At 45.2% G+C, this 27,436-nt stretch overlaps 1 protein-coding gene across 4 annotated transcripts in view; it reads left to right on the top strand.

The window, feature by feature from the left end:
• NEGR1 (neuronal growth regulator 1) overlaps positions 1-27,436 on the top strand; it is a 299,901-nt gene that overhangs the window by 146,167 nt on the left and 126,298 nt on the right. For all 4 annotated transcript variants that reach the window (XM_048061956.2, XM_067001684.1, XM_067001685.1 and 1 more), the window contains one exon: positions 8,082-8,314. In XM_048061956.2, the coding sequence (XP_047917913.2) occupies positions 8,082-8,314 (233 nt within the window). The remainder of the gene's footprint in view (positions 1-8,081; positions 8,315-27,436) is intronic.

Here is a 27,436-nt window from a genome sequence, read left to right as displayed (position 1 = left end):
AAAAGTCCATGGGTCAGCAAATATTTAAAGAATTATCTCGGTTTCTGCCTGAATTTGCAGTTCTCCATTCTAAATGGCTGCTCTGGAAGGCAGCGTAATGGGCACTGAGCGTCACAGGACAGGGGCTGGTTGGCGTGGAAGAACGCCTCCCTTTAAAGCAGGCAATTATCAGTAAGTGCGCTGATACGGTGCTAAGTGAATTACTTGGGTGCAAACAGCAGGTAGAAAAGTCTCAGACGCGTCTAGGGTGTTCAGCTTAAAAGGGGGCAGATGCTGTGACCGCGCTCGCTCGTTTGGTGTCAGCGTGAGGCATCAGTGTGCTGCCTGCCCAGGGTGGCTCCGGGCACGGCTGGTGGGAGGCTGCTCCCGGCTGGAGGCTCGGCCCAGCCTCATGCAGGATATTTTCCTGGAGGGATCCTGCCTGAGCAGCTCTGGAGGGACCCCTCTCTTCCAGCACCTACTTGCCCGGCACGTGGACAGAGATGGGCTTGGAGACCTCCGTCCTCATTAGGGGAGGCACACAACATCTTCTGAGCCTGGAAAGAAATCCTCCTCTGGAAGGGTTTGGTACCGACTACAGCTTACGGTGATTTGACAGCTGAACACTTTCAGAGCAAAGATCAGAGGAAAAAGGCCCGTTTGTGCACGCTCCCACTTCAGCACGGAGCCAGAGCTCCTTCCACCACCAACACAACGGGAACGCTGGGACTGCTGGCTGTGGGAGGAAGCAGGGTGCCGAGGGAGAAGGAGAGAGGCTCGGCGGCCCCACAGCCAAAGGGGTGCTGGGGAGCAGAAGCTGCGGTGGCCGCGGTGGGGTGGTGATGTAGTGACACGGTGACGTGGTGACCTGCTGACGTGGTGACCCGCTGGGGCTGGGACGTGTGTGTGTGTGTGGTGGGGGCAGAACTGAGGGGCTTTCTGGGGAACCGAAGCAGCGCTTGCAGTGTTTGCAGGACCTTTAAATCGAACGCTGCAAAGTTCGTGAACGTTTGCTGGGAACCAGTGGCTGCAGCGAGGAAAGGAACTGAAATCTATACTCCATCCATTAGCACCACTTATCTTCTAATGCTGGCCCGTCTGGTGCTGTTGCAGGCGTAGCACATGCATCTGCAGTGGGTTTTTATTTGCTGTGAGCCAGGAAAGGGCAGAGGGCTCAGCGCAGGGGGGTGAGCGTGTGCTGGGAAGGTGCACCATTGTGTACAGAAGCCCCATCACATCCCGGCTGAATGCTGCTGATATTTTTTGAGCAGAAAGCATTTTTAAGCGTAGAGCTAAGGACCTGCCGTACAGTGGAGGTGCCAGGCAAAGCCAAGTTACATCTGTTAGGTCTGTTCATGTTGCTGCAAGACCAAGCTTTGTGGGTCTGATTTTAGATGCTGTTTCGCGGCAGCTGCTGATCTCCCTTGCTTTACATAACTCCTGTTTATCAGACTTTCCAGAAACTGTCTGCGGATTTCTGGCCATTCGCGACACAACAGTCTCCCTCTGCAGGATATTTTAACATCTGCATGTTTCCTAAATAATGTTGCTTCTTGGGGAAAGATGTTACTTCTCGGGGTGTCCTCCCAGGCCGATCCCGGCCCCGTGTTTCTCCCCTCCCCTGCGGCTTGGCCCGAGGCCGATCTCCTGGTAAAGCAGAGACATTTCAGCAGCGCTGGTTTTTGCAGAGGCGTTCTGCAGAAAGGCTCTCTTTGAATGAAAAGCAGCTATAGCTCAATGCCTAAACCAATTTCACTGAAGAAGAGATGCTGCAGTAAGCAATAACAGCTCCATTAAGCGCTTCACACCTGCTTTCCCCACGGCGAGAGCTCGCCCACCGCAGGGTGCTGGAAGGGGGACGCTGTCGTCTGCTGTGGGAGTTGGCACCCAAAGCACCTCTTACATCAAACTGCAGACATCCCTCACGTCAAATCCTTCTCGCTTTTCGGGGAAAAGAAAGGATTCCAGGACTTTAGGTAAACGCGACAGGCCTTGTCACACGAACCGCAGCAGGATTACCGGTGTCAGACAGCCAGCCTACACGCGAGTGATTCGCGGTCTGACCTGCAGCCTGCCTTACTGCGGGGGGATTTATCGAGGAAGCACCCCAGGGGGTGCCGCAAGCTGTCCCCCATCACAGGGGCTGGGCGGCGGGCCGGGGCGGCGGGGGCACCGGGTGGAGGCACCTGGCCAAAGGGTTCGGGGCCTGCCTTCAGCTACGGGTCTGTAAGGCAGCATTTAAGGTACTTATCCTCGCGGCTTTGCGATTCAGGTCAAGTAAGTAATTGCACAAGGACTGGGGATAATGGTAGCTTTTGGTCTTACTTTAATGAAGACTTTTTGTAATTTTTCAGTACTGGCCAAGTACCATGCAGATTTAGCCCCAGACCACGTATTTAGGGCTGTCTGGAGACAAGAACGTGTCGGGCAGGCACGTGTCCGGCAGGCCTGCCGTGTGCGCACCCCGGGCAGGCTGCGTGCAGGGCAGGGGCGCGAGCTCCGCTGCGGCACTCGGGGGGCGGTCGTGGAAGGGACCGCGCACAGCCCTGATTAAACAAGTGGGAAGAGACGCTCTTATGGAGATGAATAGGTCTGTGTTTTCATTATTGGGAAATAATAGACTGGAGAGCTAGGAAAGTGGGAGGCGTCAAAAAGAGAGGATTAAAAACTTTGAGGAAACTGGGTGAGCCTATATTTTTCTGTGCTTGCAAATTACAGAAGATCATCCCCATTAATAATGATTAGAAAAATTGTAAAATACCTTCATCCGCATGACAACTAACATTAAAATCTAGTTTTTATGCTTGTTGAGTAGAGAATTTCTGATTACCGTCATCAGTTACAAAATAAACTGTTTTTTTCCGATCTTCTAAGTTTAGAAATAGAAGAAATATCTTCTGAGTTCAGCTGTAATTTAATCGATAATTTTCCAAGCAATGTAAAGGTAAAAAGAGCAAAGCTCTCTTTTATGTAAAGATTGTTACGCTTTCCTTAATTGTGCTCCAATGCTATTATTAACTTATAAAAATAATCGGTGCTGTGCATGGAGTTTAAAACTTGCACCAGAGAAGGTGCTGCCGTGGTGCGAGGGGGTTTGAATGGGAGCAGAGGTGGGGAGGGGGCGCCGGGCAGCGCCCGTGGGCGGCCGTGGGGTCGGTCTGTGCGCAGCAGCCCCAGGCGGCGCTGAGGAGTTGGGCTCCTCGCTGGAGGACCAGGCTCATCCCGAGGGAACTGCAGTGGGGGCTCCCAGTTCCTCGTAGCGTTGCGTGAAAGCAAACCTCTGCTCCTACTCTCTTGAAAGCGTTCGTGGGTGTGCTCCAGGTCCCTGGAAGGTCTGCAAGCCTCCGGGGCAAATCTTCCCACAGCGCAAAACCAAATTTCAGGCTTTTCGTAAAGCTTAGCTTGGTGACTCCTCTTTGAGGGTGTTTATCGCATTTCGCTCCAGTGCTCGGATGCAGTCCGAAGGCAAAGGCCTGGCTCAGCTCCCCGCTGTGCCCGGCGTGGGGGCAGGTGGGCACACGCCGCCCCGTCCGCCCACACCTCCCGCAGCTCTCGCTGGCTGCCCTGGGAGGCCCCTGACTCCTCACCGCCGCCTCCTGCCCACTCCTTGCCCCCAGGAGGCGACAGCTTTGTCGTTCCTGGTGGTTCTTTGCAAACATTCATCCATACAAAGTCGGTTGGTTACACCCCATATTTGGGGTGTGGAAAGACTGCTCTTTAGTAGAAAATCATAAATGCATGGAAAAACTAGAGACCAGTCCTTCATTTAAAGGGGAAAAAATTCTCATTTGTTGCCCTCGTTCCCCTGAAATGAGGTGCGGAGAGCAGAAGCTTTGCTACAGTGCCCGGTCCCACGTCTGGGTGAATGTGCAATCCAAGCTGTCTGCAGGACACTTTGGAGCCATAAATGCATTTTCAGAAATGAGAAGTGATTTGTACACAGAAAGGGATTAAATTGGCTAGATTAGAAAACATTTCTGAGATGAATCATTTGATTGCTTCTTCTATGGAGTAAATATGCACTTTATCCATTGCATATTGCGTGCGTACTGGGAAAATACTGCACGTTGGCTGCTATTTAATTCAGAGGCTATCCTCTGCAAAATATTTCAGCCAAGTTGTGCAACATTTTCACGGCATCTCATTCTCACAGGGTTAGGGAATATGCATGGGTTCTGAGTAAATGTAGAGAACAGGTTGCTTTGGGGTACCGAAGGAGCCTGTATGGGGAAGGACCTGTTTTCAAGCCCTTTTGAATATCATCTTCTGTTGGACCCGATGTGCTTCCACAACCCAACACGCTCAGGCAGTCTGAACAAGAACCCCAAATGGTTTCTCCTTGTTATATTTGTAGAAATACCTTTTGATTTTTTTTCCATCAAACTTGAAAGTCTTCCTCAACAACTAAAACTCTCTTCGATCTTTATTGCTTGGTTTTCATGTTTTACACAGCAATTGTACACTGCATTCCTTTTGTTAATTAGCACTGCATAAAAGGCAGCTGGGTTTATCAGGTTTTCACCTCTATCCGTGACACCCCTGCACTAGGAGAGTACAGGCATTAATACTCAAAGCTTCTTTGTTTTACAAAGCTATTGCATGTAAAATACTTTTGTGTATCAGATAAAACAGCAAGAGGTCCCACGTTGCCTTCTGTGCTGCTCTGTTTTGCCTTTCCTCAGCGTGACGGCCCTGAGACCCACGGGGCGGCGTTCATGGGCAAAGCGCTCGGGAGGCTGGCGTCGGTAGGACCCGTGCCGCTCCCAGCCGGGAGAGCAGCCGCTGTCCCAGGGCTCGCTTTAAATCTGATGGGAATCCCGCTTTTGCCGTTAATTCTTACACATAAATCTCAACTTTTATTAGCCCTTCTCTTCCTAAGCCAAGCTAATTTGTTCGTACGAGCTGCCCAGGCAGCGGGGCACTTGTGAGGCTGTTTTGTGTGCTGGGCGAGGAGGGGGCTGACTTCGTCTTGGTGAGAAGCAGCGGCATGATAACGCCTTCTTGCATGGTGGAGGGGGACAACGACACATAAATAAATGGCAACGCCAGCGTTAAGTGAAATCGTACCATCAGAAACACCCATCGATAACTGACCGCGCCCAGCCGCTGCAGAAACGCGCTGTAGAAATACCTGGGAACGTCTGAGGTTTCCCCGTTTCACCCCGTTTTCCCCTCTGTTGGTTCGCAATACGTCAGCGTTTGCAGGAATTTCAGGGCGGCTCCTTGCACTTCTAGAATGAGTCCAGAACCCACAAAACTCCTGCAGGGACTCACAAGCTTCTGTTGAGCTCTCTGTCCTCAAAGCGATGCTTCCCTCTGACATCCCAATTCCCTGCTATATAAACTGATTTCTTACCCCGTGCCGCACGCGGCTCCTATCAGAATTATCTTTCTATTCAGATTCCATGTTGAGATCATTAATTAAATGACTGAATAGTTATTTTCATGATCCATTCGTGAAGAATTTCAGCCCGATGCTTCTAGTTTCTTATTCGTAATGGGAATGTCATTTTTCCCTTTAAACAATGCCACCATATGCTTAAGCTACTAAATCACCATTTTCTTCTATTTAACAGTTTCCATAGTTGCACTATTTTAATGTTTTATCAAAGAGATTTATTGCATTATCTTCTGCTGTTGGATTTCCTTCATGTAAAGAACCTCTTTATCAAATAAAAATGTCCCATTAGTCTGTTGCACTTTGAATTACTTTCCTTCAACTTTTGAAGTCATTTTAAAGCCTTAAGTTCTATTGTGGTCCCAGTGGTTAGCCTAAAAATTGCCTGATTCACTCTCCCCATTTCCTTAAATGTAGATAATGGTTATTATTTTCCAGTCACATAGTACTTTTTTTTTTTTTTTAACATGCCCCTGGATTTGCGGTTTCCTGCTTTCAGCCATGAATCCGTTCAGACTCCTCCCTGCCCTGGACTCCGCTGGGCGCTCTGCCTGGTGCGTACGGCACGCTGCGGGGCAGTGCTCGTTCCGGTTCGGAGCCGCTCCTCCTGGGCACGCTTCTCCCAGCCTTGTGTCCCCGTGCTTGCTGCCCAAGTTAGCTCTGATTTCTTTTGCTCAGGTCTCGTCTCCTGTCTCCTGGCCTCCCCTTCTTGCAACTAGTATTTCCTTGTCTGTGGCCAGGTGGTGCTTGCAGTATCTCCGCTGCTTGCGTTCCCACTGTATTCCCGTACTTTGTACAGCCTGTGCTTTGCTGGTATTTAATGGTTTTCTTCCCGTCATTATGCTTTCTTTCCTGGCTCTCTGCTCCTTCATGCGTTTTCCTTGCGGCTCACAAAAACCGTCTTTCTGACTGAAGTTCAAGAGTGCATCCCTAGTCGAGACAGCCTTTGCTCGTCATTATTTGCAGTCAGGTGGAACCCAGACGGCACTGCCCGAGCGCTGCCCTAGCGCGTGTCGCAGTGCCCCTGGGACTGCCGAGTACCTGTGGATGCCTGTCCAGCCTCCCGCCCTCCCACCCATCACCAGTGTCCCTAGGCTCCTTCCAGACGTTTCAGAAAGATGTTTGCAGGATCTGTGCCTCTGTGCTGCCGCTCCCGCACCTCCACGGCTGCGGGCAGGGGAAGGCGCGAGCTTCCCTTCCCAGCTAGGTGTTCGCCTGTTACTTGAGAGCCAGTTGCTGAGAAGTGCCGTCAGAATTCTTCACTAGCTTCTTACCCGCTTCCTTATTCCTTCTTACCCCTTCCTTATTGCCGCTATTACAAGTTTCAGTAACTGTGCTTGATGCCCTGCCCTTGGGACTTGTCAGTGACACGTTGTAGTATCCCGAAAACTGTGTTTCTCCTCATCCCGGTGTGCAAGTGAGCAATAGGAGATTAAAAGCTATTTTAGAGAGAAATTGCAAATGTTTTCTAATGCACAACACAAAATACTGACGACAGCAGTATATTGCAGGGCTTAATTACCTTAGTAGAAGGTTGTACTGCCGTTACGCTAGGATGTTGGTTTGGGTTTTCGTTTTTGGTTGCATATCTACAGAAAAGATTTTCAATTAGCACTGACCTTTAATAGTCCTACTGGGATTTGATTCTACAGATGCTGAAATGGGCTACGGATTAGATTTTTCAATACACCTTGTTCTTTGTATTTTCCAACTGATTACTTTCGGACAGTTGGCGGCACCGGGGCTGGTGCACTCAGCTCACAATTCCCTCGCAATCTCCAGTGCCGTGTTCAAACCCCTGAGGTATTGTGTCGAAATGCTGTCAGACTCTTCAGATAGATGTATTTTCATTCTGCAGCTGCACTTTTTACTCAGTCAAAAAAAAGTCTTTATGGAGGAATACTTCTGAACTGCAATGTAGAAAGAGAGGAATCTGTCTGGGGTGCATCTGGTCTGACCGTAGGGCGCCGCTACTCCCCGCGCTCTGGGTAAGGTGACTCTTCTGCCCCAAAGAACACCACGTTTGACGCAGTTGTGCTAATAAACAATAACTGTGCAAAAGCTAAAGGATGGCGTTTTAAACAAACCACGCTTACTTGTGTCACTGCCATACCACTAATGTCTTAAAAAATGTGTAGCAGAACTGTGCTTTTCCTTTCATCGCTGTCTGCAGGGAACTCCATGCTAACGGAGCGCACGCTTACTTTGAACAAGATGTCCTGAGCATGAATTAGCAATTTCTTCTCTGTTGAGAAGAAAAAGACATTTTTTTAGCTTCTGAGGTGTCATTATAGTTTTTGGTGGAGAAAGTTTTTTGGTTCCTTAACTAAGCAAGCAGAAGTTTATTGTGTCTTAGGAGAAGGACAGTAGTTCTGCACAGGCCTAAGGCTGGTCCTCGTGGGCTGACCCTGGAGCAGACTTGAGCTCAGGAAAAAACAAAGCTTGCTCCCTGGTGCTGCTCTGAGCCCTCACAGCAGGGAAATCAGGCAGGCAGAATACAGAGGAAAGATTTACTTGTTTATTGCCTGTTTGTAAGATAGGTTTTTGGGTTTCTGATGATTTGCGAATTAACAAAGGACTCATGTATTTTGAGGTTCAAGTCTAAGATAATGTAGCTCTATTCAGTCTAAAAATCAATGGCAGGTTAATGGTGTTTGAAAATGTTTAGATTTGCATATTTAATGGTTTCACATTTTTTCCCCAGGTGTTACTTGGAAGATGGAGCTTCAAAAGGTGCCTGGCTGAATCGGTCAAGTATTATTTTTGCTGGAAGCGATAAGTGGTCAGTAGATCCTCGAGTTTCAATTGCGACAGCAAATAGAAGAGAATACAGCCTGCAGATACAGGACGTAGATGTGACAGATGATGGTCCCTACACCTGTTCTGTGCAAACTCAGCATACTCCTAGAACGATGCAGGTGCACTTAACTGTACAAGGTATGTGTTTAAACTAATTGCAAATTGTGATTGAAGATGTACTAGAAAAATCTGTGTTTATAGATGGGAAAAGCCAGTTAAGCACTTTTTTTTTTTTTTTGGATATATGCAGCCATAGACTGTATATATTTTATAGAACATGTTTTCGCAATCCAATCGTTGATCAATTTAAGTCTACCTGCCCTTCACTGGTCATGCATAAAATTGGAATATATGTTGACAGTTGGATCCAGGTCCCAGCAAATAGTTAGTATTAAACAGATCAGCAATTAACGCTAGCTGTGATTGCCTGTTTTTGGTAAAATTTCTGGCATTGCCTGGCTTACCTGCAGCCTCTGCTGGGGGAGCAGACCCCAGCTGAAGTCATTCCCTGGGGGGCTAGCCGGGAGTCCTAACAGGCCATTTCAAAACAGACACGTGCTCTGTTGTAGCTCGTGATGGCCGTCTCAGCGCACAGTTTAATGAAAAACACCTGAACGTGGTTGTTATGTGGAGGGCAAAAATGCAGAAGGAAAATACAAGTACAGGAGTTTTGTTCCCTGGAGTGGTGTTGTGCAGGTGTCTCTCAGTTTGCTGTAGTCTCCTGCGTGGCTCAAAATGTGGTTGTTCTGCACTGTGCTCAGCCTAGCCGTCGTGCGTCGGTGCGTGCTCACGTAGTGAGCTGAGAGAAGGTTTCCGGCCTTTGCATTGCCACACTGAAACCCGGTATTGCCAGAAACAACCTCACTTTCTTTGTGATGCCAAGATGTGTTCAGAAATAGGAACGGGGCTGGGCAGGAGCAGTGCCGGGGCCGTGCTGCGTGCGGCGGTGAGCCGCGGCTCCGGGGGCTTCTGGCTGCCCCGTCGCCCTCAGCCTGGCCGTGGGGCGGGTGTCCTCCCCCGGGGCTCTCGCCCAGGTGTCCCGCATCCCGCTGCTGTGTGAACGGCGGAGTGTTTCGTCTGAGCACCTCGAGCGTCTTCTCTGGTGTGTGCCGTCACAAACACGGTTATAGCAGCAAGAATTAACTCGTCAGCAAAATGAGAGTGAGTAAAGCAGTGTTTTTCAAAAACAGAAATGCACAGTTCATTAAGACCAAAACAAGCAAGGTAAGACAAATGTAAGCTGATTTTGCTGTAACATAAAAATCCATAGTTTTTCTTTCAACGAAACTACAATTTTCTCATGGAAGTACTGACTAAGGTCCCAATATTGTTAAGTAGAAAAGCCAATTTATTTCCAGGAGATGGTTTTCTGTTACAAGCACTGCAGAACAGGGGTGTCAGCTTTACGCAATATTGATAGTATTGTTCCAGGGTGAACAATTCTTAGTTTTGATTATCTTTGTAATAGTTAATGCCCTCGCACAAGGGGCTAAAAAAATAGTTGGAAATTAATTGCGTTTATAAAACATATAAACAGGAGCTTAAAATTAATTAGGCTAACTGCAAAAATATAGAGAAATAATAACTCAATAGTTAAAATATGCATAATTATTAAGCGATTGCATTTATATCTTCAGAAATGCAAAGTATAACCTAAGGCTTTAATTTATTAGTCTTTGGTGTAATCATCATTAACATTTTCTTTTGCATTTTTATGAGTAATAAAGCAATGAATATAAAACAGAAGAATTGAAATGGCAATCTCTATTAATCCATATGGCACACCAAAATCCCTTACAAATAACACGTATGAAATGCTTCTCAGACTAATTATTCTTAACCGCTGGACCTTTAGACCCTGATGGTTTGTATGTTAGACTGTAACTTTGGAAGCGCTAAGGGTAGTTGTGGCATGAAGAATATCAGGACAGCCAGAAAGCCATCACTCAGTCATTTTTACAACTTTTCCTCAGAGGCAGCTGTTCTGTGAAGACCTGTATGTGTGCTGCTTATATGGGGGGTTCAGGGAACACAGACGGATTTATTTATAAGCAGTTGGACTGGGAGGTTGAAATGAAGAAGCTGTGACAGCATCAATTATTATTTCAATTGTATATATATTCAATTTCTTCAATATTAATTCAGTTTTATGTAAGAAAGAAGTATCAGCTCTGTGAACCGTAGCTAGAACAAGGGAACCATTTTCAAGACAAAGCTGAAAAAAATCACCGACGACTCACTTTTTCCTGTGTTGTGCCATTAGCAGTTAGCAAGAAGGGGAAGCTGCTGAGCTCCCTACGTGTCCTCCCTACATCTGGAGGATGCCCCACCCCATCTCAGGGATAATTTTGCCGTGCCTTCCCGTTCCAGCCCGTACTTTGATTACGCATTACCGTAGATATTAATACTTCCCAGCTGTGCAGTGGGAAGGGCTTTTGCCATGAGTGCCCAGCAGGTGGGACGCGAGCCAGGCCGGTCGTCCCCCACGGGTGGGATCCCACCTCGGACCAGCGCCCGTTTGTGTGCGCTAATTGCTAATTGCGAGCCCTGCGCTCGCTGCCGCCTTCACCTGCCCGGCCCCGCACCGCGGCACCCGCGCGGGGCTGCTGCGCGCACACCGTCCCAACCGGGTCATCCATTGCCGCGCCGCTAACAAAGCTCTCGCTTCACCTTCCCTGTGCCGGGGCTCGGGAGGTGCGGCGCGAGATTTATGCGGCCTTTGAGGTGGAGACAGACCTGTCTGAAAGTAACTGAGGCTGTAAAGGAAACATCAAACAGCTAATTGGTGCTGTAGCTTATGTGTGCTTTCCTCCAGAACAGGGTTCACAGGGATGACATAATAACATTTTATGGAGGCAGTTTTATGTTTCCCTTTTATATTGTTCATGACTTTGTATTGAAAGATTAGAAATAACTTCTGCTAGTGGGGAAAAATAAATGAAGGGAAAAGCAGATCTTTAGCCAAAGTAAAATCGTTCAATCAAAGGGCTGGGTTTCCATTTACACCGTGAATAAATGATCAGCAGCAGATCTGGAGCAGCACATGAAATAACAGGAGCAAAGAAAAATTTAAAAGCAAAGAGTTAGCCCTCTAAAATTCCTCTGCCCTACAGGCTGTATTCCACCGAATAACACTGAAAGAAGACGTTCTCTTTCTGAAAATAGCAGAACTGGAGGAGCCAGGGGTGTATGCAGTGGGTTGTAAATTAAATGAATAAAGACTTATGTCTGATCATAAGCTCTCAAATAGGTTAAACTCCAGACTGAAAAATTATTTGCTGTGAAACCTCCACTTCAAAAGCTGTGTAAATCCAACTCTGCTTCTCTCTCTCTCTGTCTTCTCTCTCCCTCGTTTTTTTTGGTGAGATCTTTCTATACACAGAGATCCCGTAGCTCTCATTTTGAATATCCTCTACGCTGCTATTTGGGCTGACAGTTTCTGATCTAATTTATCTAAGTGTTTCAGAGAATAAATACATTTTAATGGGTTAAGGATGTCTTAATTTCCATGAGTAAAACACAGAAAGGTAAAGAGGTCCAAGCCACAAAATCAGCATTTCTGCCAGCCTCCCTGGCTAAGCCTGTGGATGGTTCTTGTTTTCTTTTCCTTGGCACGTACGTTCAATAAATTCATCCCGCCTCCGTTACTTCTCTTCCATTTTTATCTATTTACTGGCACTTTACCAGAGGATCCCAAAACAGTTTGGGCTGCATTGGTCCAAATGTTGTACACTCGCAGGTTAAACCACAGATGTTGTGCACACAAAATTCCTGTCCCGTGAGATGACCAATGAAGCAGCTGAAGGTAAGCAGGTGCCACTCCATCCCTGCCCCATGTGCAAACCCAGGGAGAGACCCGGCAGGGGTTGGTGGGCTGGCGGCCAGCAGGGCCTAACATTGAACTTCTGCCTACCAAATCCCTGCACAGAGCTGTAGCGAGACCTCCAGGTCACGTTTAGGTCAGTGCTACTTACTGCATAGCTAGACCTTTTTGTACCATGAAAATTATTTGAGGTAATTGTTAAAAAAAGAAAAAAGCCTAATGTCTTTAGCCCCCATTTACATCAGTGAAAGAAAAAACAGATGAAAGAGTGGAAGATAATCCAGTTAACTTTATTTCGGTGACCTTATTAAATGGGAGTGAGAATTATGAAGTAATTAATTAAAAGTTTAGAAGGTAGGAGTTTGTAATCAACTTAATCTACATCAGAGCCAGATGCTTGATCTGCAGAGTCGTGAACTGCAGATGATTTAAATATCAGATGTTTGCTGTAGTAAAGTCAAAAAATGAAATACCTCTTACCATACTACATTGCCCATAATATTCCTACGAAAAGGTTGCCATTTCTGCCATTTCTAATCTGGCATTTATTATATCACGGTTTAGATTGCATCCTCTGAGCTGTGTTTCCCGTTCAAGGTGCAGAAATACTCAGACTTGTTTACCAGCAGCCCCGAGAGTTAATTCCGCCCGACAGCCGAGCCGAAGGTCACAGCCCCGCTGCCACCCACGTGCGGGTGTCAGGCCGTGGTGCCGGGCATGGTGGCCACAGGTGACAGGGTCACAGTGTGCGACCCCCGGCCACCAAGGGAGGGCCTCTGGGCTCACTGGGGAACGCAGGACACACCAGAGCCAGATTGCTGCGTTCGAGATAGCAAAATGAGGGCCGGGAGGGAATTTTGTTACGTTGAATAATGCGTGTGGTGTGGATCCCAGGACAGAAGGACAAATGTACAGCTTGAAGGACAGCACCACTACAAGACCCAACGCCTTCGGCGTAGCCCCGCTGTTGACAAGTCAGTGCTTTCCGTGGGCACCAAAGTGCTGATGCTGCGGAGCTGGGGGCACAAACAGTCTCTTACACTAGTTTCTTGAGGCCGTAATTTTGATCTTGGTGTGCTCTGGGCTGGGCTGGGTCGAGCAAGCTCTTGGGACCACGCCGGGAGCAGCCCCGGGGCGTGCAGCTGCTGCCATGCCCCCGTGCTGCCCTTGGCATCCCGTGCCTGCGTGCAGTCTGTGCTTGGAACTCCGTGCGTGTAAATAATTCAGTTGTCTATGCAAATCCAATTTATAGATTCAGTCAGAAACCACAACCTATATTTTTGATTTAAACATGTATAATATTTCCAAAGTAATACTCAAGGCCCTTTTTCTGTTTAATAAACCTCCTTAATGTCCCCTAAATATTAATGTATTGATTTAGTCTTTGCAATGTTTGCAAAGTCTAATTTGTTTCCTCAATCAGGCCGAGAGGGACTTGCGTTTGGAGCTAACGAGATAAATCTTACCCAAATTTATTTAAAGTGGGACAAAATAAATATGCAAAAGACTTCTAAAATCATATAACAACCACTTTCCAGCTAAAAATGACAATCCATTACTCTTTTAAATTGCCAGCACTCGAGTAGGATGTCAGTTTTCATTATAAAATTAACTCACAAGTGCCAGCCACTGTTATCATCTTGTCCCTGCTCAGCACACGAAGAAAAAGGCCCAGAGAAATCGTTGCCGGGGTGGGGTGGCTCAGCGAGGGGCTCAGCAGCAGAGCCCCACCACTGACCGCACCGCCCGCTCCAGGAGCCACCTGTGGGGCTGGCTGTCACCAGGGGCTGCATCTGCAGCAGATTTCGTTAATGACTGATCAGGACGTTTTCTCCAGTACTTGTATTTTTCATCCATTCATTCAATCCCTCCCACATTCGTAGAGCTCAGGGCATTCAAATGAGCTGCAGGGGCTCATTCACTCTGAGATGGGTACGTATGGCTTTTACCCTTCTTTAAAAGCCTTAAATCATAGAAAATGTTTGCATTAGCAGGTGATCTCATTTACCAGGATGTAAATTGGGAATATTTTATCTGAAGTACAGCAGGGCTCTACTAGTCTGAAACTCATAATTCTGTGATGTTGGAGCTGCTTTACAGTCACGGCTGCAACTGAATTTCCATTATAAGCCTGAAATTTCCATCTTCTGAAATCTGCAGGCAAAGGATAATCAACACAAAATAATCATTTGCTCTCTGGTCCAAAGTATATTAGTTCTGTTACATTTGAATTAATTTGAATGAGTTGTTTTGTGACCTGTGAGAGCCGTACAAAAGATGTGTCCAGCAGAGCCCAAGGTGACTTTCAGCAGCTCCTTGCACTATACAACAGTGCCAGAAGCAGAAGGGAGAAGGGAAAAATAAGGCGTAAAGCAAAAACACACAGCTTAGTTTAATGAGCATAGTAATTGAATGCGAAGGGCAAAAATGTGAATGATTAAATTCTGCATTTGGAGTCGGTTGGCTTAGTTAGGGTCTCCATCGCTGCCTCCACAGCACTGGAGGGGGCCGTGAGCAGCCCCATGGCTGCGGCGGGCACAGCCGCGCGTCCTGCATACAGCCTCGGCCTGGGGAGCTCTGCGAGCACGAGATCACTCCAAATACAGCAAGAACAGCCAGCTGGAAAAGCTGCGTGGCACTCAAGTTGTCGAAAGAATGACAAACCCTTTTGAAGGAAAGATTTTAAAAAGGCTTTTAGAGAGACAGCAAATTCGGCATGCTTAGAATTTATCAAAGGGAGCTGGTGGCTGTGTCAGCTCTGTGGGGCGGTTGTCTTCTGGGGCTTATCAGCATTACAGCAAGTACAGGGCAAATCTATAGCTTTGCATGAGAATAACTGAAGTGGATGATGTGAATAAAAACTGGGACCCACAAGGATCATCGAATCCAACTCCTGGCTCCACACAGGACCACACAAAATTCAGACCGCATGTCTGAGAGCGTTGTCCAAACGCTTCTTGAACTCTGGCAGGCTTGATGCCCTGACCACGTCCCTGGGAGCCTGTCCCAGTGCCCGGCCACCTCTGGGTGCAGAACCTTTCCCTAACCCCCAGCCTGACCCTCCCCTGTCCCAGCTCCGTGCCGACCCCTCGGGTCCTGTCGCTGTCCCCAGAGAGCAGAGCTCAGCGCCTGCCCCTCCGCTCCCCTCGTGAGGGAGCTGCAGGCCGCCATGAGGCCTCCCCTCGGCCTGCTCTGCTCTGGGCTGAACACACCAGGGGCCTCAGCCACCCCTCGCACGTCTTGCCCTCCAGATCCTTCACCACCTTCATATCCCTCCTTTGGACACTGCCTAATTGTTTTATGTCCTTCTTATATTGTGGCACGCAGAGCTGCACCCAGATTTTTAATTTCTTTCTATTTCTACTGAAAGTGCAGGTGACCTCCCTACTGTTCCCATCTCAACAAAAAGACTTTTTGTTAAGGAATATGCAGCTGGAAATGTTTGACTTGGAACACGTGAAGGCAATTTCCAGGTTAGTGCCCCTTGGCAGGGCCTGGCATGCCGAGCCAGGGCCGGGGCTGCCAGGGCTGCTCCCTCTGGGAGCTTTCGTGGTCACCAAATGTGCTGCTCCCACAGAATTTAGCAGCACAAACGCTGATAGTCTTTTTCACTCGAGAGTCAACACTCTTTCAAGACTTGCTTGGAAAACTAAAATTAAAATGCTGTTTTTCTGGGTCATACTACCTCAGAAATACAATCATCAGCTGAAAATAGGCTGTGGCAATGCCAAGACTTTAACTACAATTACTTTATTCAAATGCAATTTCATTTGAACACATCCTCCAGAACTTTATTTCATAATGGCAATGAAGTACAGGAGTATTATTTTAAAGATGTAGAATCTGGCTTATAGCACTTTCAAGGGTTTGGTTACATGTAAGTACATGCTCTTCTGACTGTTGTTCCTACAGGCTCTATTATTCCTTCTCTGAATGCCTCTTCACAGTCCTGTTGTTTCAATTAAAGGCAATTGGGCTGGCCTGGAAAAACTGAGATGGTAATTATTTTGTTATTCATTACCATCACTGCAACGCTGCAAGCAGCTTTGGTAGTCTCTGCCCTGAGTAAACAGTGTAATATTTTATTGAGCTTTCTGCTGCCTGTCACTGTGATCACTGTGATTACTGTGATTTATCTGATTCTTTTTTCATTGGATTTCCTGTTATTTACGCTTCTGTAGTTCTAGACTGTCAGTTGACAGGAGAAAAAAGGTGTCCCATGTTTTAAAGTTAATTTTTTCCTTGGAGCATTGTTAACAAAGACAGAAAGTTAAATATATGTGAAAATTATCCCACCTGATGCAGGTTACATCTAGAATCTTTTGTTTTTCTCTTGCAGAAAGGGCTTTAATCTAAATGTTTAGTGAAGTTCGGCTAGGGAGCTGCAAAAACGCTTATTTTCCTTTGATGAATTCCAAACGTTTTGGAAAATCCTTATTTTCTGTTTCTGTGAGGTTGAGGAGAAAAGATATAAAAGTATTTTTAGGCTGAAAACTTTGGCATGGTAAGGTGTTCAGTAAGTTCTTCTGCACAGCATTCTGAATAGCAATTACAAGGTGCTACATCCAGCATTCTGCTCATTCCAAACTAGGAAAGAAACTGATCCACATATGAAATCCATTTCAGTAAAGATGGAATGGAAAAAAACTGAAAAATGGAGCAGCCCCTCAGAGAGCACTGCGCCGTGAGGGTGGCTGGTAGATGCGGCTTGCTCCTCGCTCCCAGGCCCAGGCGGGCACCCCTGGGCCGTGTCCCAGCATCCTGCGCCTGCCTGCTGGGCTTCCGCAGGAACGGCCGCCGTCAGCAGTGTGCTCTTAGACTGACTAAAACTAATGGCAGCTGACATACTAAATATCGTAGCTGAAATACGATAATCTGATAAAAATCTTTTGTCAAGTTCCGTTAATGTTTAAAAAGCGAAATAAATGGCAACTGAATTTATGGTTCCCATCCCTGCTTCCCAAAGAGTGAAGCTCTCCCTGCAGCACCACTTGTCTTCTGGTGCTGCTGAGGGATGATGGAGAGGATCATGCCTCCATGGATATCAGGCTCTGTCCACATGTACTTTTAGAATCCATCGCTCATTTACAGTAACAAATAGACTGTTCAAGGCTCCGGGGCACAAAAGATGATTCATTTTACCACAAATGCAATTAAACGGCACCTCAACAGCATGAAGATTTGCTCTGTGGGAATCTAGGTGCCAGCCGAGTCACGCTTCCCCTCTGTCACGTTAGCCAAAATCCTGCAGTCATCGCTTGAATTGCAGGGGGGGTGCTGGCTGTGACCCCCCCGCAGGGCAGGGGCTGCCCGGGAGCAGGGCAGGGGCGCAGGGGGCTGCTGGCCCAGCTGGCCCTTACCTGCGCTGCTGTGTGGCGCTGGGTGCGGGTGCTGAGGGTGAGGCAGTGGCACCCGTCCTGCTTGCCAGGGATGGCGGCGGGCAGGGCAAACGCGGAGTTACAGACCGCATCCGTTGCTCTGCATGAGAAAGGTGATGTTACAGAGAGGCTGGGAAAGTGTTCAAAACATTTATTGATGCTAAGTTTCGTGTTTAAAGAGCTGATGGCGTGACAGGACCACCAGTGAGTCTGAGCTGTCGGACCTGCAAGTGCTGTGCAGGCTCCCTGGCAAAGCTGAACATGGAAATGGCCGCGGGCAGCCAGTGTCATTGCAGCCACTCACACATCCTCAAATGTTTATTTTCTGTAGTTATTTACAGAGGGAAAATGAGCAATGCTCTGATCACAAACATCTAGTACTTAAAAATAAGTAGTAGGGCGGCAGAAAATAAAAGGGAGACATACCTTTCGCAAACTTCTTAAAACCAGAGAGAAGAGCACCATGGAAACCTGAGGGCAGAACCAATTTTGTGTGTTTTGTTGCATACCGTGACATTGACTGGTTAACAGCAAAGACCTGGAGAATTATCCAGTCTTTTGCTGCAATAATGAAATTCTACATTACCTTTTAAACTGCTTAGCTGGCTCTGTTGCAGGTCAAAAAACTGTAATTGTAAACACTGGGAATAGTGTTCCAAGTACCAGTGCAGGTGATTATGGGCATTTGAATGTAATTAAAATTACTCTAATTAAACAAACAAACAAACAGAAACCTTTATAACACTTCAGCTTTTGAAATTATTAAAACCCAAGTGAAAGTTTTCATTGACACATTACTTTGCCGAGGTACCCGTGGGGGCTGCAAGCTGCCGCTCTGGCTCTGGTGCTGCACCTGCGTGCAGCCCGCGCTGCCCGGCTCCCTGGGGCTGCGGGGTCAGACCCAGCGGCCTGTCAGGGACAATCCCAGCCAGCCTAAATTCACCAGTGACCACAAAGCGTTTCAAAAGGTTCAAGCTGTAAACACTTTATGCTATTGTATGGCAACACGTTCTGAGAACGAGTACAAAAATGATAAACCATAAGAGGTGATGCTTTCCAAGAACGTTTGCAAGAACCAATACAGGAGGATGCTGCCCCTAGCGCCTTCCTGCCCGGCATCTCCCACCCCTCCTGCCTCCACCCCAGCCTCGCTTCCCCCTTTTTACTGCAGACCGAGAGAGAGGGGCTGGAAATGGGGTAAAAATAAAGAAGCTGACAGTAATTTCTTTTAGGGAACCACTGCTAGAGCAATGCAACACGATAGAAATAATAACCCTCGCTTTCTGTTACTTCCTCAGAAAGCAGGCAGTTGGCTACCGGCTGTGTACCCTGTCATGTTCCAGCTCACGGTGCTCTTTGCTCGGCTTCGTCACCGTTCTGAATTTGCTCTCAAATCGTTCTAAATTTGGTCTCTTGCACTGTACTCATCAGACGTATTGGAAACTTATACAGCGAAGAGTTTTTTACATTAGCTATGGACTAAAATCAATGCATTGTCAACAAATAAATAATGACTGTCCTTTTATAGCTGGACTCTGTTTAAACTAAGATTAAATTTATATAACTACTGCTAAAGAGAGAAAAGTATTATCTTCCATTTTAGGAGTGGGGACCATTACAGACTAGAGAGAATGAAAATGGACACAATTCACAGCATGAAATCGCACTTACGATGCTTAGCAATATGAAAATCTAGCCAGCAGGGCATTGGTGGAGATAAATAAAATCGGTGGATATTTCATCCACATTTATTTTTAAGTGACATGTCCACAGCCATATACCAGATAACTGGCAGGAAGAGATTTTAGAGTTCTCGTGCCTTAATGCCATCTGTTAGTGATGGCTATACTGGGGTGCATGAGCATATGCATGTGGTGTTTATGTGCACAGCAGTTGTATTCAGATTTTAGGTTGAATTATGGCATCGTTCAGTACAAATAGGCAGAATATGGAGGCTGAATATGGAGCGATATTTAGTATATTTGCCTTTTATAACAGATAAGGTTCTGTAATTGCGAGGGATCACTGTGTTAGCAGTACGTGTCTGTAGCAAACGTTTAGAAGTCAGAAGTAAAAGATTTGTCTCTCTTCCAGTCCAAAAGTTCTTCTACTTACTGAATGTAATTTTGCACATAACTTTTGCTTCTTCTAGCAGGTAAAGATGTTGTGCCCTAAACCCAACCAGCTGTAGGTGTCAATATTATGTGCTTAAAAAACTAAAAACATTGAAATTACTGTCTAGAATTTTGAAACCCTATTAAGCATTAGTCTTATTGGAATAATTAGACAGTAAAATCTGTAGAAGTGTGAAATGACTTGTAGTTTGGGCTCTTCAGAAAGTTGTTGACAGCTCTGTTTTAGATTTTCCTTTCTATGAAATTTAAACAATCAAGTTGTCTTCTTTGAGGAACACAGCTGTAATTAGTCTCTAACATTTTTATTTTATTCGTCCCCGTACAGTCTTTGCCGATATACTTCACTTTGCTTCTGTTTCTGTACACAGCTACGGAAGCAGCATTATATATGCGAACACTTTAAGTGGTATTAAAGCGAGGAAAAGCAAAGGCTGCGCACAGCATTAGATGGGACCGGGCAACGCACTTGCTTTTGAGGAGGCAGGAGCACGGTCCCACACCGGGGTGGTGCCCTGAGCTGGTTCAGGTGATTCCTCCTCTCTGATCTAACCGGGGGCCCGCAGGCAGCGTCTCTCCCAAATCCCCTGTGGCATCAGCGGGCTGCACCTTCCAAGGGAGCGAGGGGCTGCTCGCGCTCCTGGTAGCCGTGCGCTGAGCCCCGCGGGGAGCGCCGGGGGCACAACGGCCGTGAGCGACACAACGGCTCGTGCACACACACGGACGGGGAGCTCCGGGGAGCGCTGCCAGCAGCCATCACAGGCGTAAGCAGGGCTCAGAGGTCTGTCACCCAAACATGCAAATCCAAAATGCTGGGCAAGTTACGCTATGACTTCCTGGATCGTTCAGAGTGCCTTGATGAAGCATCAGCACAATTCTGGTCTTAAGTGTGTTAGATCTGCAGCAGCAGCGTTCTCTTTTAAAATGGACTGTTACTTAAAAATACCACTGTCAGCCTTCTTTCAGTAGCACCAAGCCAGATCTGCAGTTCGCAAGGGTTTTTTATTCCCTCCCACCTCTCCCCCCATCCCAACGTCGAGTTTGGAGCTCGATGCTCGCCGTGCAAGGAAGCCCAGCCCGGCCGTGCCAGCCAGCAGGAAGGCGTTCAGGGCGTGGGCTTTCTTGTTGCTGTTGTTCTAAATGCTTTACAATTCATATTTCTTTGTCAGCCTCTTCCCACACTTCTTTTCTTTGCAGAAACATCTGCTGTAGGAATGAAACTAGGCCAAGCACCAGTAGGAATGGAATGGGGGTTGTAAGCAGTGACGAGCAGTAAACTTGGAGGACCCTGATAGAAGACATGCAGTAAAATGAGCTGGATGCTTCGTGCCACATTTCCATGTTTAGTGCTGGAGAAGCTTACAGCAGAGAAAATGTGTTTGTCTTTTATTTCTCTATATGACACGTAGCATTTAAATCTGCATTGCATGCTGCTGCTCTGTTTCTAACCATAGGCTGGTCTAAGGAAATTGCAAAGCATGTGTACCTGCTTTTAAATTAATGACATCCTTGAGAGATGGCATTATTATCCAGAACAGTGTAGAGGACGGTGATTTATATCCTTTGTAGCTAACTCTGCTTTAGTAAAAGCTGATGCATGACCTCGTAGCATACTAGAGTATTTCATAAAGCTGAATAAATTATACATAGGTAAAAATATTCTACCTCCAGTGACCAGTCCATTAACAGAAATCCATACACAGGAAGGGGTGGAAAGATCTTATTAGGAAAACCAGACGACAGTAAAATAGGTGAACTTGAACAACTGGAGATTCTGTCAAAGAAAGCGAATGTTTAGCCTAAGAAGAGGAATTCCCTTTGCTTCAGAAGCAGCCAGAGGTTGCACTGCAAAACCTGCAGCAGCTTTCTAGAAATTCACAGGGATCTCAATCCATAAACATACACACAGAATATTAAATAAAGATGTGACCTTTCTCCATTAATTACAGAATATCTGCAGGTGTTTATAGTTGCAAGATAATCAGTCTTGAAAAAAATACATATATGCACCATGCTCTTCTTTGTAAGGTTTTTGTGTGGAGGCTGCCTGATCTATCACTGAGTGAAGCCCATTAGGATAAAAAAATTGCTCACAGTACTGAACAAGGCACAGAGGAAAGTCCATTGCCGAGGATATTGCTGCATCTGGTTCTGTTGCACGTTTATACATCTTTCCCTGAACTATGGCAAACTTTTCTGCATTGCATAGGTGATTTAATTAAACAAAAAAATAACATTTGTGAATTAGCTCTTTAAATCCCACCTCCAGTATAGGAGGATGTGATTCTTCCCTTTGAATTTACTTGTTGCTACATCTTTGCATGCTTTTATGAACTGGGAACTTACAGAAGAGGAATATTTTGTACTAGGAGTGTCTTGGATTCATAGTTATGAGAGAATTGCCAAGAGTGAACAAGCATGGGGGGGATTTATCGAAGTAGCTCCTTCTCATACTGTTTTCTTTCTGGAATCCTCTGCAGCTTAATTTTGGTTTTCTGGCTTAAGCGAGGGAAAGAGGATGATGATGATGTTCTAAAGCAGCAAAATCCACCAGTAGGAAAGAGCAAAATAAATGTAGATCTTTAAAAAGAACTCACGGTGTTAGTTTAGGGAAAAACCTGGAAAGTGAAGTCGCAGATTCCTACTGTAATGCAGAATGGTAAGGAATTTGAAAGAAAGCTTTAAAGGACGTGGCTTAAGTGTTTCCTGCTTGGAAAATCTCCATTTGAAAAAGTTCATCTTTCATTGTACAGCTTTCATAAAGATGTAAAGAAAACTTTACGGCTTTTATGTATCAGAGCATTCTGGGCCAGCAAATGCAGAGGTGACCTGACCTGAGGTCCCTGCGAGGCTGCACGGGGGCAGTCTCTGTGGGGGAAATAAAGATGCTGTTGTTCCCAGTTCCACCATTTGAAATACCTTCATACTGAGGTCTAATTTTGGAGGGTTTAGTTTTCTAAATTGGGCCTTCAGCAGAGGAAGCTTCTGCTGCTCTGCTCTCCAGCTGGCAGCAGGAAGAGGATTTTGCCCTTTGCAAAGCGCCGCGGCGTGGGAAGCCGGAGCCTGCGTGCCCCCTCCGGGCTGAGCGCTCCCCGCCTGACCTCCAGCCGCCCCCTCGCCTTCAAGGCCTCACTTACAGATCCAACATACCGGCAATACTTACAGAAATATACCTGAAACTTACAGGAGTATATCCGAGCAAGGATTTTATGAATAGGGAAATATTTCGGGGAAATGCCTCATAGTTTTGGTACGTCTCAGTCTTTAAGTAACAAAGGGCCGTTAGGTGCAGAATAACTGCTAGGATGTCCCGTGCGTACTGACTGGCCCGGTGTAACCAAATAGCTGCACGTTTCATCTGGAAAGGGCCTGCACGTGGTGTATGAAACAATAATTATAATATCATTAACAAGTTGCAGAAAACAGTCCGGCAGTGACTGCAAGCATGAATTAATCTGCAGTCCCTTAACAGAAGGAACAAAGGAAAGAAGTTTTTAATATGTATTTGTTAGTACTCAGGGTTTATGGTAGAGAGTAATCGTAATTATTCTTCTCTTTTCTATTCGATACTTACAGTGATTGTTCAGAGTTTTGGAATATATTAACTAAGAAAATATTTTTGGCTCTCCTGCCAGGAGAGGTGGCTATGTCAAAGGCCACTATGTCTCAATCTTTGTCGAGTGCAAGGCATTGAGCCCAGACTACAGAGAAAAAAAACATGTCACACAAAGAACCGAGGGAATCAATTTCAGCAGCAAAGTTCAGCGAGACCCAAATGCCGCCATCCTCAAACGCAGCTGCAGGCTCCCAGGATAAACTAAATTAGAATACTGTTTGTAGCAAACAGTAAATCGAAGACCTCTTTGAGGCAATTAGCAAAATCAGAGCCTCCTTTGAAGCAAACAGGCATGAAAATGCCGTTCTTGCACTGATTTTGCAAATGCTTAATTTTACAACTTTCTGGAGTGTCGTGCAGGGTGCTCAAAGGGCAGCAGAGCCGAGTATCTAACACAACAGTGAGTTTGGCGAGTTGGTTTTTTTTTATTATTCATCCAGATATGTAAGCATATTTTCAATGTAATGAGTGATGAAGGAGAGTTATTGAAATGACCCCCACTTCTGGGTGAGTTAGAGTTGCAGCCAGATGCCCTTTTGGATCTCCACCTTACGTCCAGTGAGCAGTGACGATGACAAGTGGCAGTCACCACGGGGACAGGGGAAGTGCCAAGCAGCAGTAAAGGCGAGAAAGGCAGAAAGATAAAACCGTGGTTTCATCCAGATCTGAAGAAGTATACATGTTGTTGTTCTTCTGTGATATTTAATTCCATCTGATATATCCAGCTGAACACTTGGTTACAAAGCGAAAATATAGATAGTCCCTGTACCCTAAAGTCACGGTTCACATCTTTATCCTTCAATACTTTAGTAAAACCATTTAATTTTTAAAGGGCTTATATTCACATTTATGCTTTCATCAGATAATGCTCAGGATTTGAATATACCTCAGGATTTTATCTCCCTTTATCCTGCATGACTAAGTGATATGTTGTTCCCTTGAAAGAACAAGTCGTATAACGCTAACTGTTCATTTAGAGGAACAAATCCTTCACAGAAACATTTGGAGACTTTCCTTAAAGGAACCATGTAATAGAAACTGTGTGACTTAAATTACTGGGGCTGTATTTCTTGTATATTATAATTTATGATCGAGTAACAAGGATAATAAATGGTGCAAGATATATTACACACCACACAAGAAAACTCTGTAGCAAAATGAAAACTGTATAGCTTTGATTCTTGACGCAATCCTATAATATGACTCTAACTTCTATTATACTACTGCTCACAGGTCTTTTATCCTAGCTATTCAGATAAAGGCTTAGGAATTTTTGCAAATAGAATAGCCTAGCACCATGGGTAAATTCTGAAAACTGTGCTCAAGGAGATGCACATGCAAAATTTGTTAATTTACTACATATTTTTGGCATTCTTTTCACATGTGATGTTTTGAACATTCATCGCTTTGGGTTAATGTGTTGATTTAAAAGAAAAAAAGAAAAAAAAAGAGAAAAAAAAAGCGAACAAGAGAGATGTGAACTTGAATTTGAGTGCCCAGATTTCAATGGATTAAAAAGCACTTCAGGAACTGGATAAAACAAGCACATTCATAAGCCTGTGATTTTTAAACCTACCTCAGGGCCAGTACTGCTAAAGACATTACAGAGAAACAAAATAAATAGTTAAATTTTGGCTTACTTGTAATGCTTTATAATACTAAGGCCTAAAGTATAGAAATGTAAGGCAGTTATTATATTGTCCCCAACAGATTACTTGTTTTGTTGTCTATAGGATTCAGAAATGTTCTTATTTTACTTAGACTGAAATTTTAATGATCCCCACTTTGCCTTTTAAATATATTAGTTCCCCTTCTATCATCTGTAAGAGAAAACTGGAAAATTTCCTTAAAAGTTGGCAGATTTGCTTTGTTATGTAAAATAGATCCTGGGGGGGGGAAATAAAGATAATTAACACAGAACTTCCACTACATAATAAGAGTTGTTTTATGAAAAAAGAATCTTTCTGTTTGAAATAGTTCAAAGGAAATATATGGTTTTGTTTTGGTAGTGAGTTGAATGTGTTTCATGCGTTAAAATGCTTTGCCCAGAAATACCTCAAAATCTGCGCGTGTGGTAAGAGCAAGCGGTGGGGAAGCGCGCCTCGCCGCTTGTTCGTGAGTAGTGCCCAAGGTTTTCACCGTTTAGAAGTACTTGCCATAAGTCTCTTCCTGTATCTCCTTTCAGATTAAAACCTCTCTTTAAGTTAAACAATTTTCTGCAGAGACACCTCATGTAATACACTCAGATGTTAAACACCGCGTTAAATAATGGGGCACTAATTGCCTCTGCCTTTCGGACTGCTCCGCTGTCTTTCAGAAGGCTGATAAGAAGGTGGCTGATTGAATCAGGCTTTTCCAGGAAGATGTATTTTCAGTATAAGACCATTATAGCATTGTCCTCAATGGCTTATTCTCTTTATTGTGGCACAGACTGAATAGAAATGAAGAACAGAATCAGTACATAAATATTGTGATTAATATTTAATATAGCAATATAGATATTGCTATGCTATAATATGATTCAAATAGATATTCAATGCAAGCCAACTGAAGAATGCCTACAACTCTAGATTTACAAGAATTGTTTTGTATCGCACATGTAATCTTTAAATGTTACAGTAATTTATTTTCCAATGTTGTATTCATCTCAAAAATTTTGTAAGGTGCTGATCTTTTTAAAATTTGCTGAAGATTATATAGCTTGCTTAGACAAATACACCCCCTTGTCACTGTGACTGAAAAAGCAGAAATATTAGACTGCAAATTTTAGCTACTTCTAATATCAGACTTGTATTTGTTTAAAAAAAAAAAAAGAACGTTATGTATATTATATCTAACAAGCTTTCCTACCAAAACCAGCTTTGTAGATTAATGATTTTAAAAGATTCAATTTCTGTATCTGATAGACTACAGGCAGTACTTTAATAATGTTGCTGAAAAAAATACAGGCCCAAATTAGGGAGATGGGAAGATAAGAACTAAGTCTGGGGTTCACACAAATACAGTGAAAACAGGAAGGTTTCACCCATAGGCATTCAGTCCTTTTTGTCAAGAGTTTTAAAGCAGTTTATAAAATCCAGATCCCATTCAAGTCAGCGTTAGATTTCAATGCCGTCACATGAACAGGGTCATATTTGTCATTTACTTATCACACGTTATGGCCCAAGGGGTGAATTAGGGATGACAGCCCCCTTAATGAGATGCAGGAACAGATAATTAGAATAACTCTTTAGAAATCAGTGCCTCATGCCTTCAGCTTCTTCAGCTGTCCTTTTTAAACAAATTCTGTAACCGGAAAAGGAACATGGTTTTGGTTAAGATTTGGTTAAGATTGAATGAAAAAATCATATTTCCCCAAAGAAATTTTATTGTTCTTCATTTAAATCCTCAGAAACACAACTTTCTCAGTTCTATGTGAATTAATCTTTTTTTCAAACCTAAGAATTCAGCCACTTGTTAAAAAGCAAACAAACAAACAAAAAACCCCACTTTATTCATCCAGATTTCCCTTATGAGTTTTCACGTCTGTAATGCAATGTTCAGGTAGCATTCAAGGGACATACAGTGCGATCACGGCGTAAATGCTCCCCCCGCTTTGTGACATTCCTTCTTCTAAATAAAAATGTACAGAAAAGGTAAGTTAAAGCAGTAAAATGCATTCAATATATGACTGGGGTTAAATATTCAGTGGGGTTCCCCGACTACATCCCAAGTACCTGAAAGCACATGCAGATTGCCAGCCCCAAATGAACAATTTCACAGGCAAACGCGGGCCTTGCACCTTTACGCTCACTCATGCAGGTGCCCATTTTGAGTACTGCTAGGGACAGCGGGGATATTTGCACATGTAAGTCTGATCAGCAGGCAGATGGAAAAATATTTAATGTTTTGTTGGAGTTTCTGTGATCATTTCTGCAGGGCACTTCCACACGGTGTGTCTGGGGGGTCTGCTTTCTGCCCTGTAGCGGGCTCGGCTTGTTGGTCAGAGGCGTTGCACCACCTCTGATCAGCTCTCCCAAGTGCACTTGGCAGGTTTCTCCCATCTGGCGTTTCTTTAATTTCCGTGCCTAACGGAGACCCTCGTGGCAGTGTGCCCCTAGGCTGCTGCCCCTCAGCAGGGGCCGCGAGCTCTGGAGCAGTGCCCCAGAAGCGCGCTGCCTCCTGCAGCCTTCCCTAAACGCCGGTCCAGCTGTAGCGCGTGAGCTGTGGTAAATCATTTCCTTTCTAATTCTGCTTAGAACAGATAGGCTGAGTCTGTTATGAACAAGAAGTAATTTCTCACTCAAAGTTTCCATTAATTTCTGTAAACAA

Source organism: Anser cygnoides, chromosome 8, assembly GCF_040182565.1.
Source record: "Anser cygnoides isolate HZ-2024a breed goose chromosome 8, Taihu_goose_T2T_genome, whole genome shotgun sequence".
NCBI classification, from domain to species: domain Eukaryota; kingdom Metazoa; phylum Chordata; class Aves; order Anseriformes; family Anatidae; genus Anser; species Anser cygnoides.
Note: the sequence above shows the minus strand (reverse complement) of the source record. Positions and strands in the feature narration are given on the sequence as shown.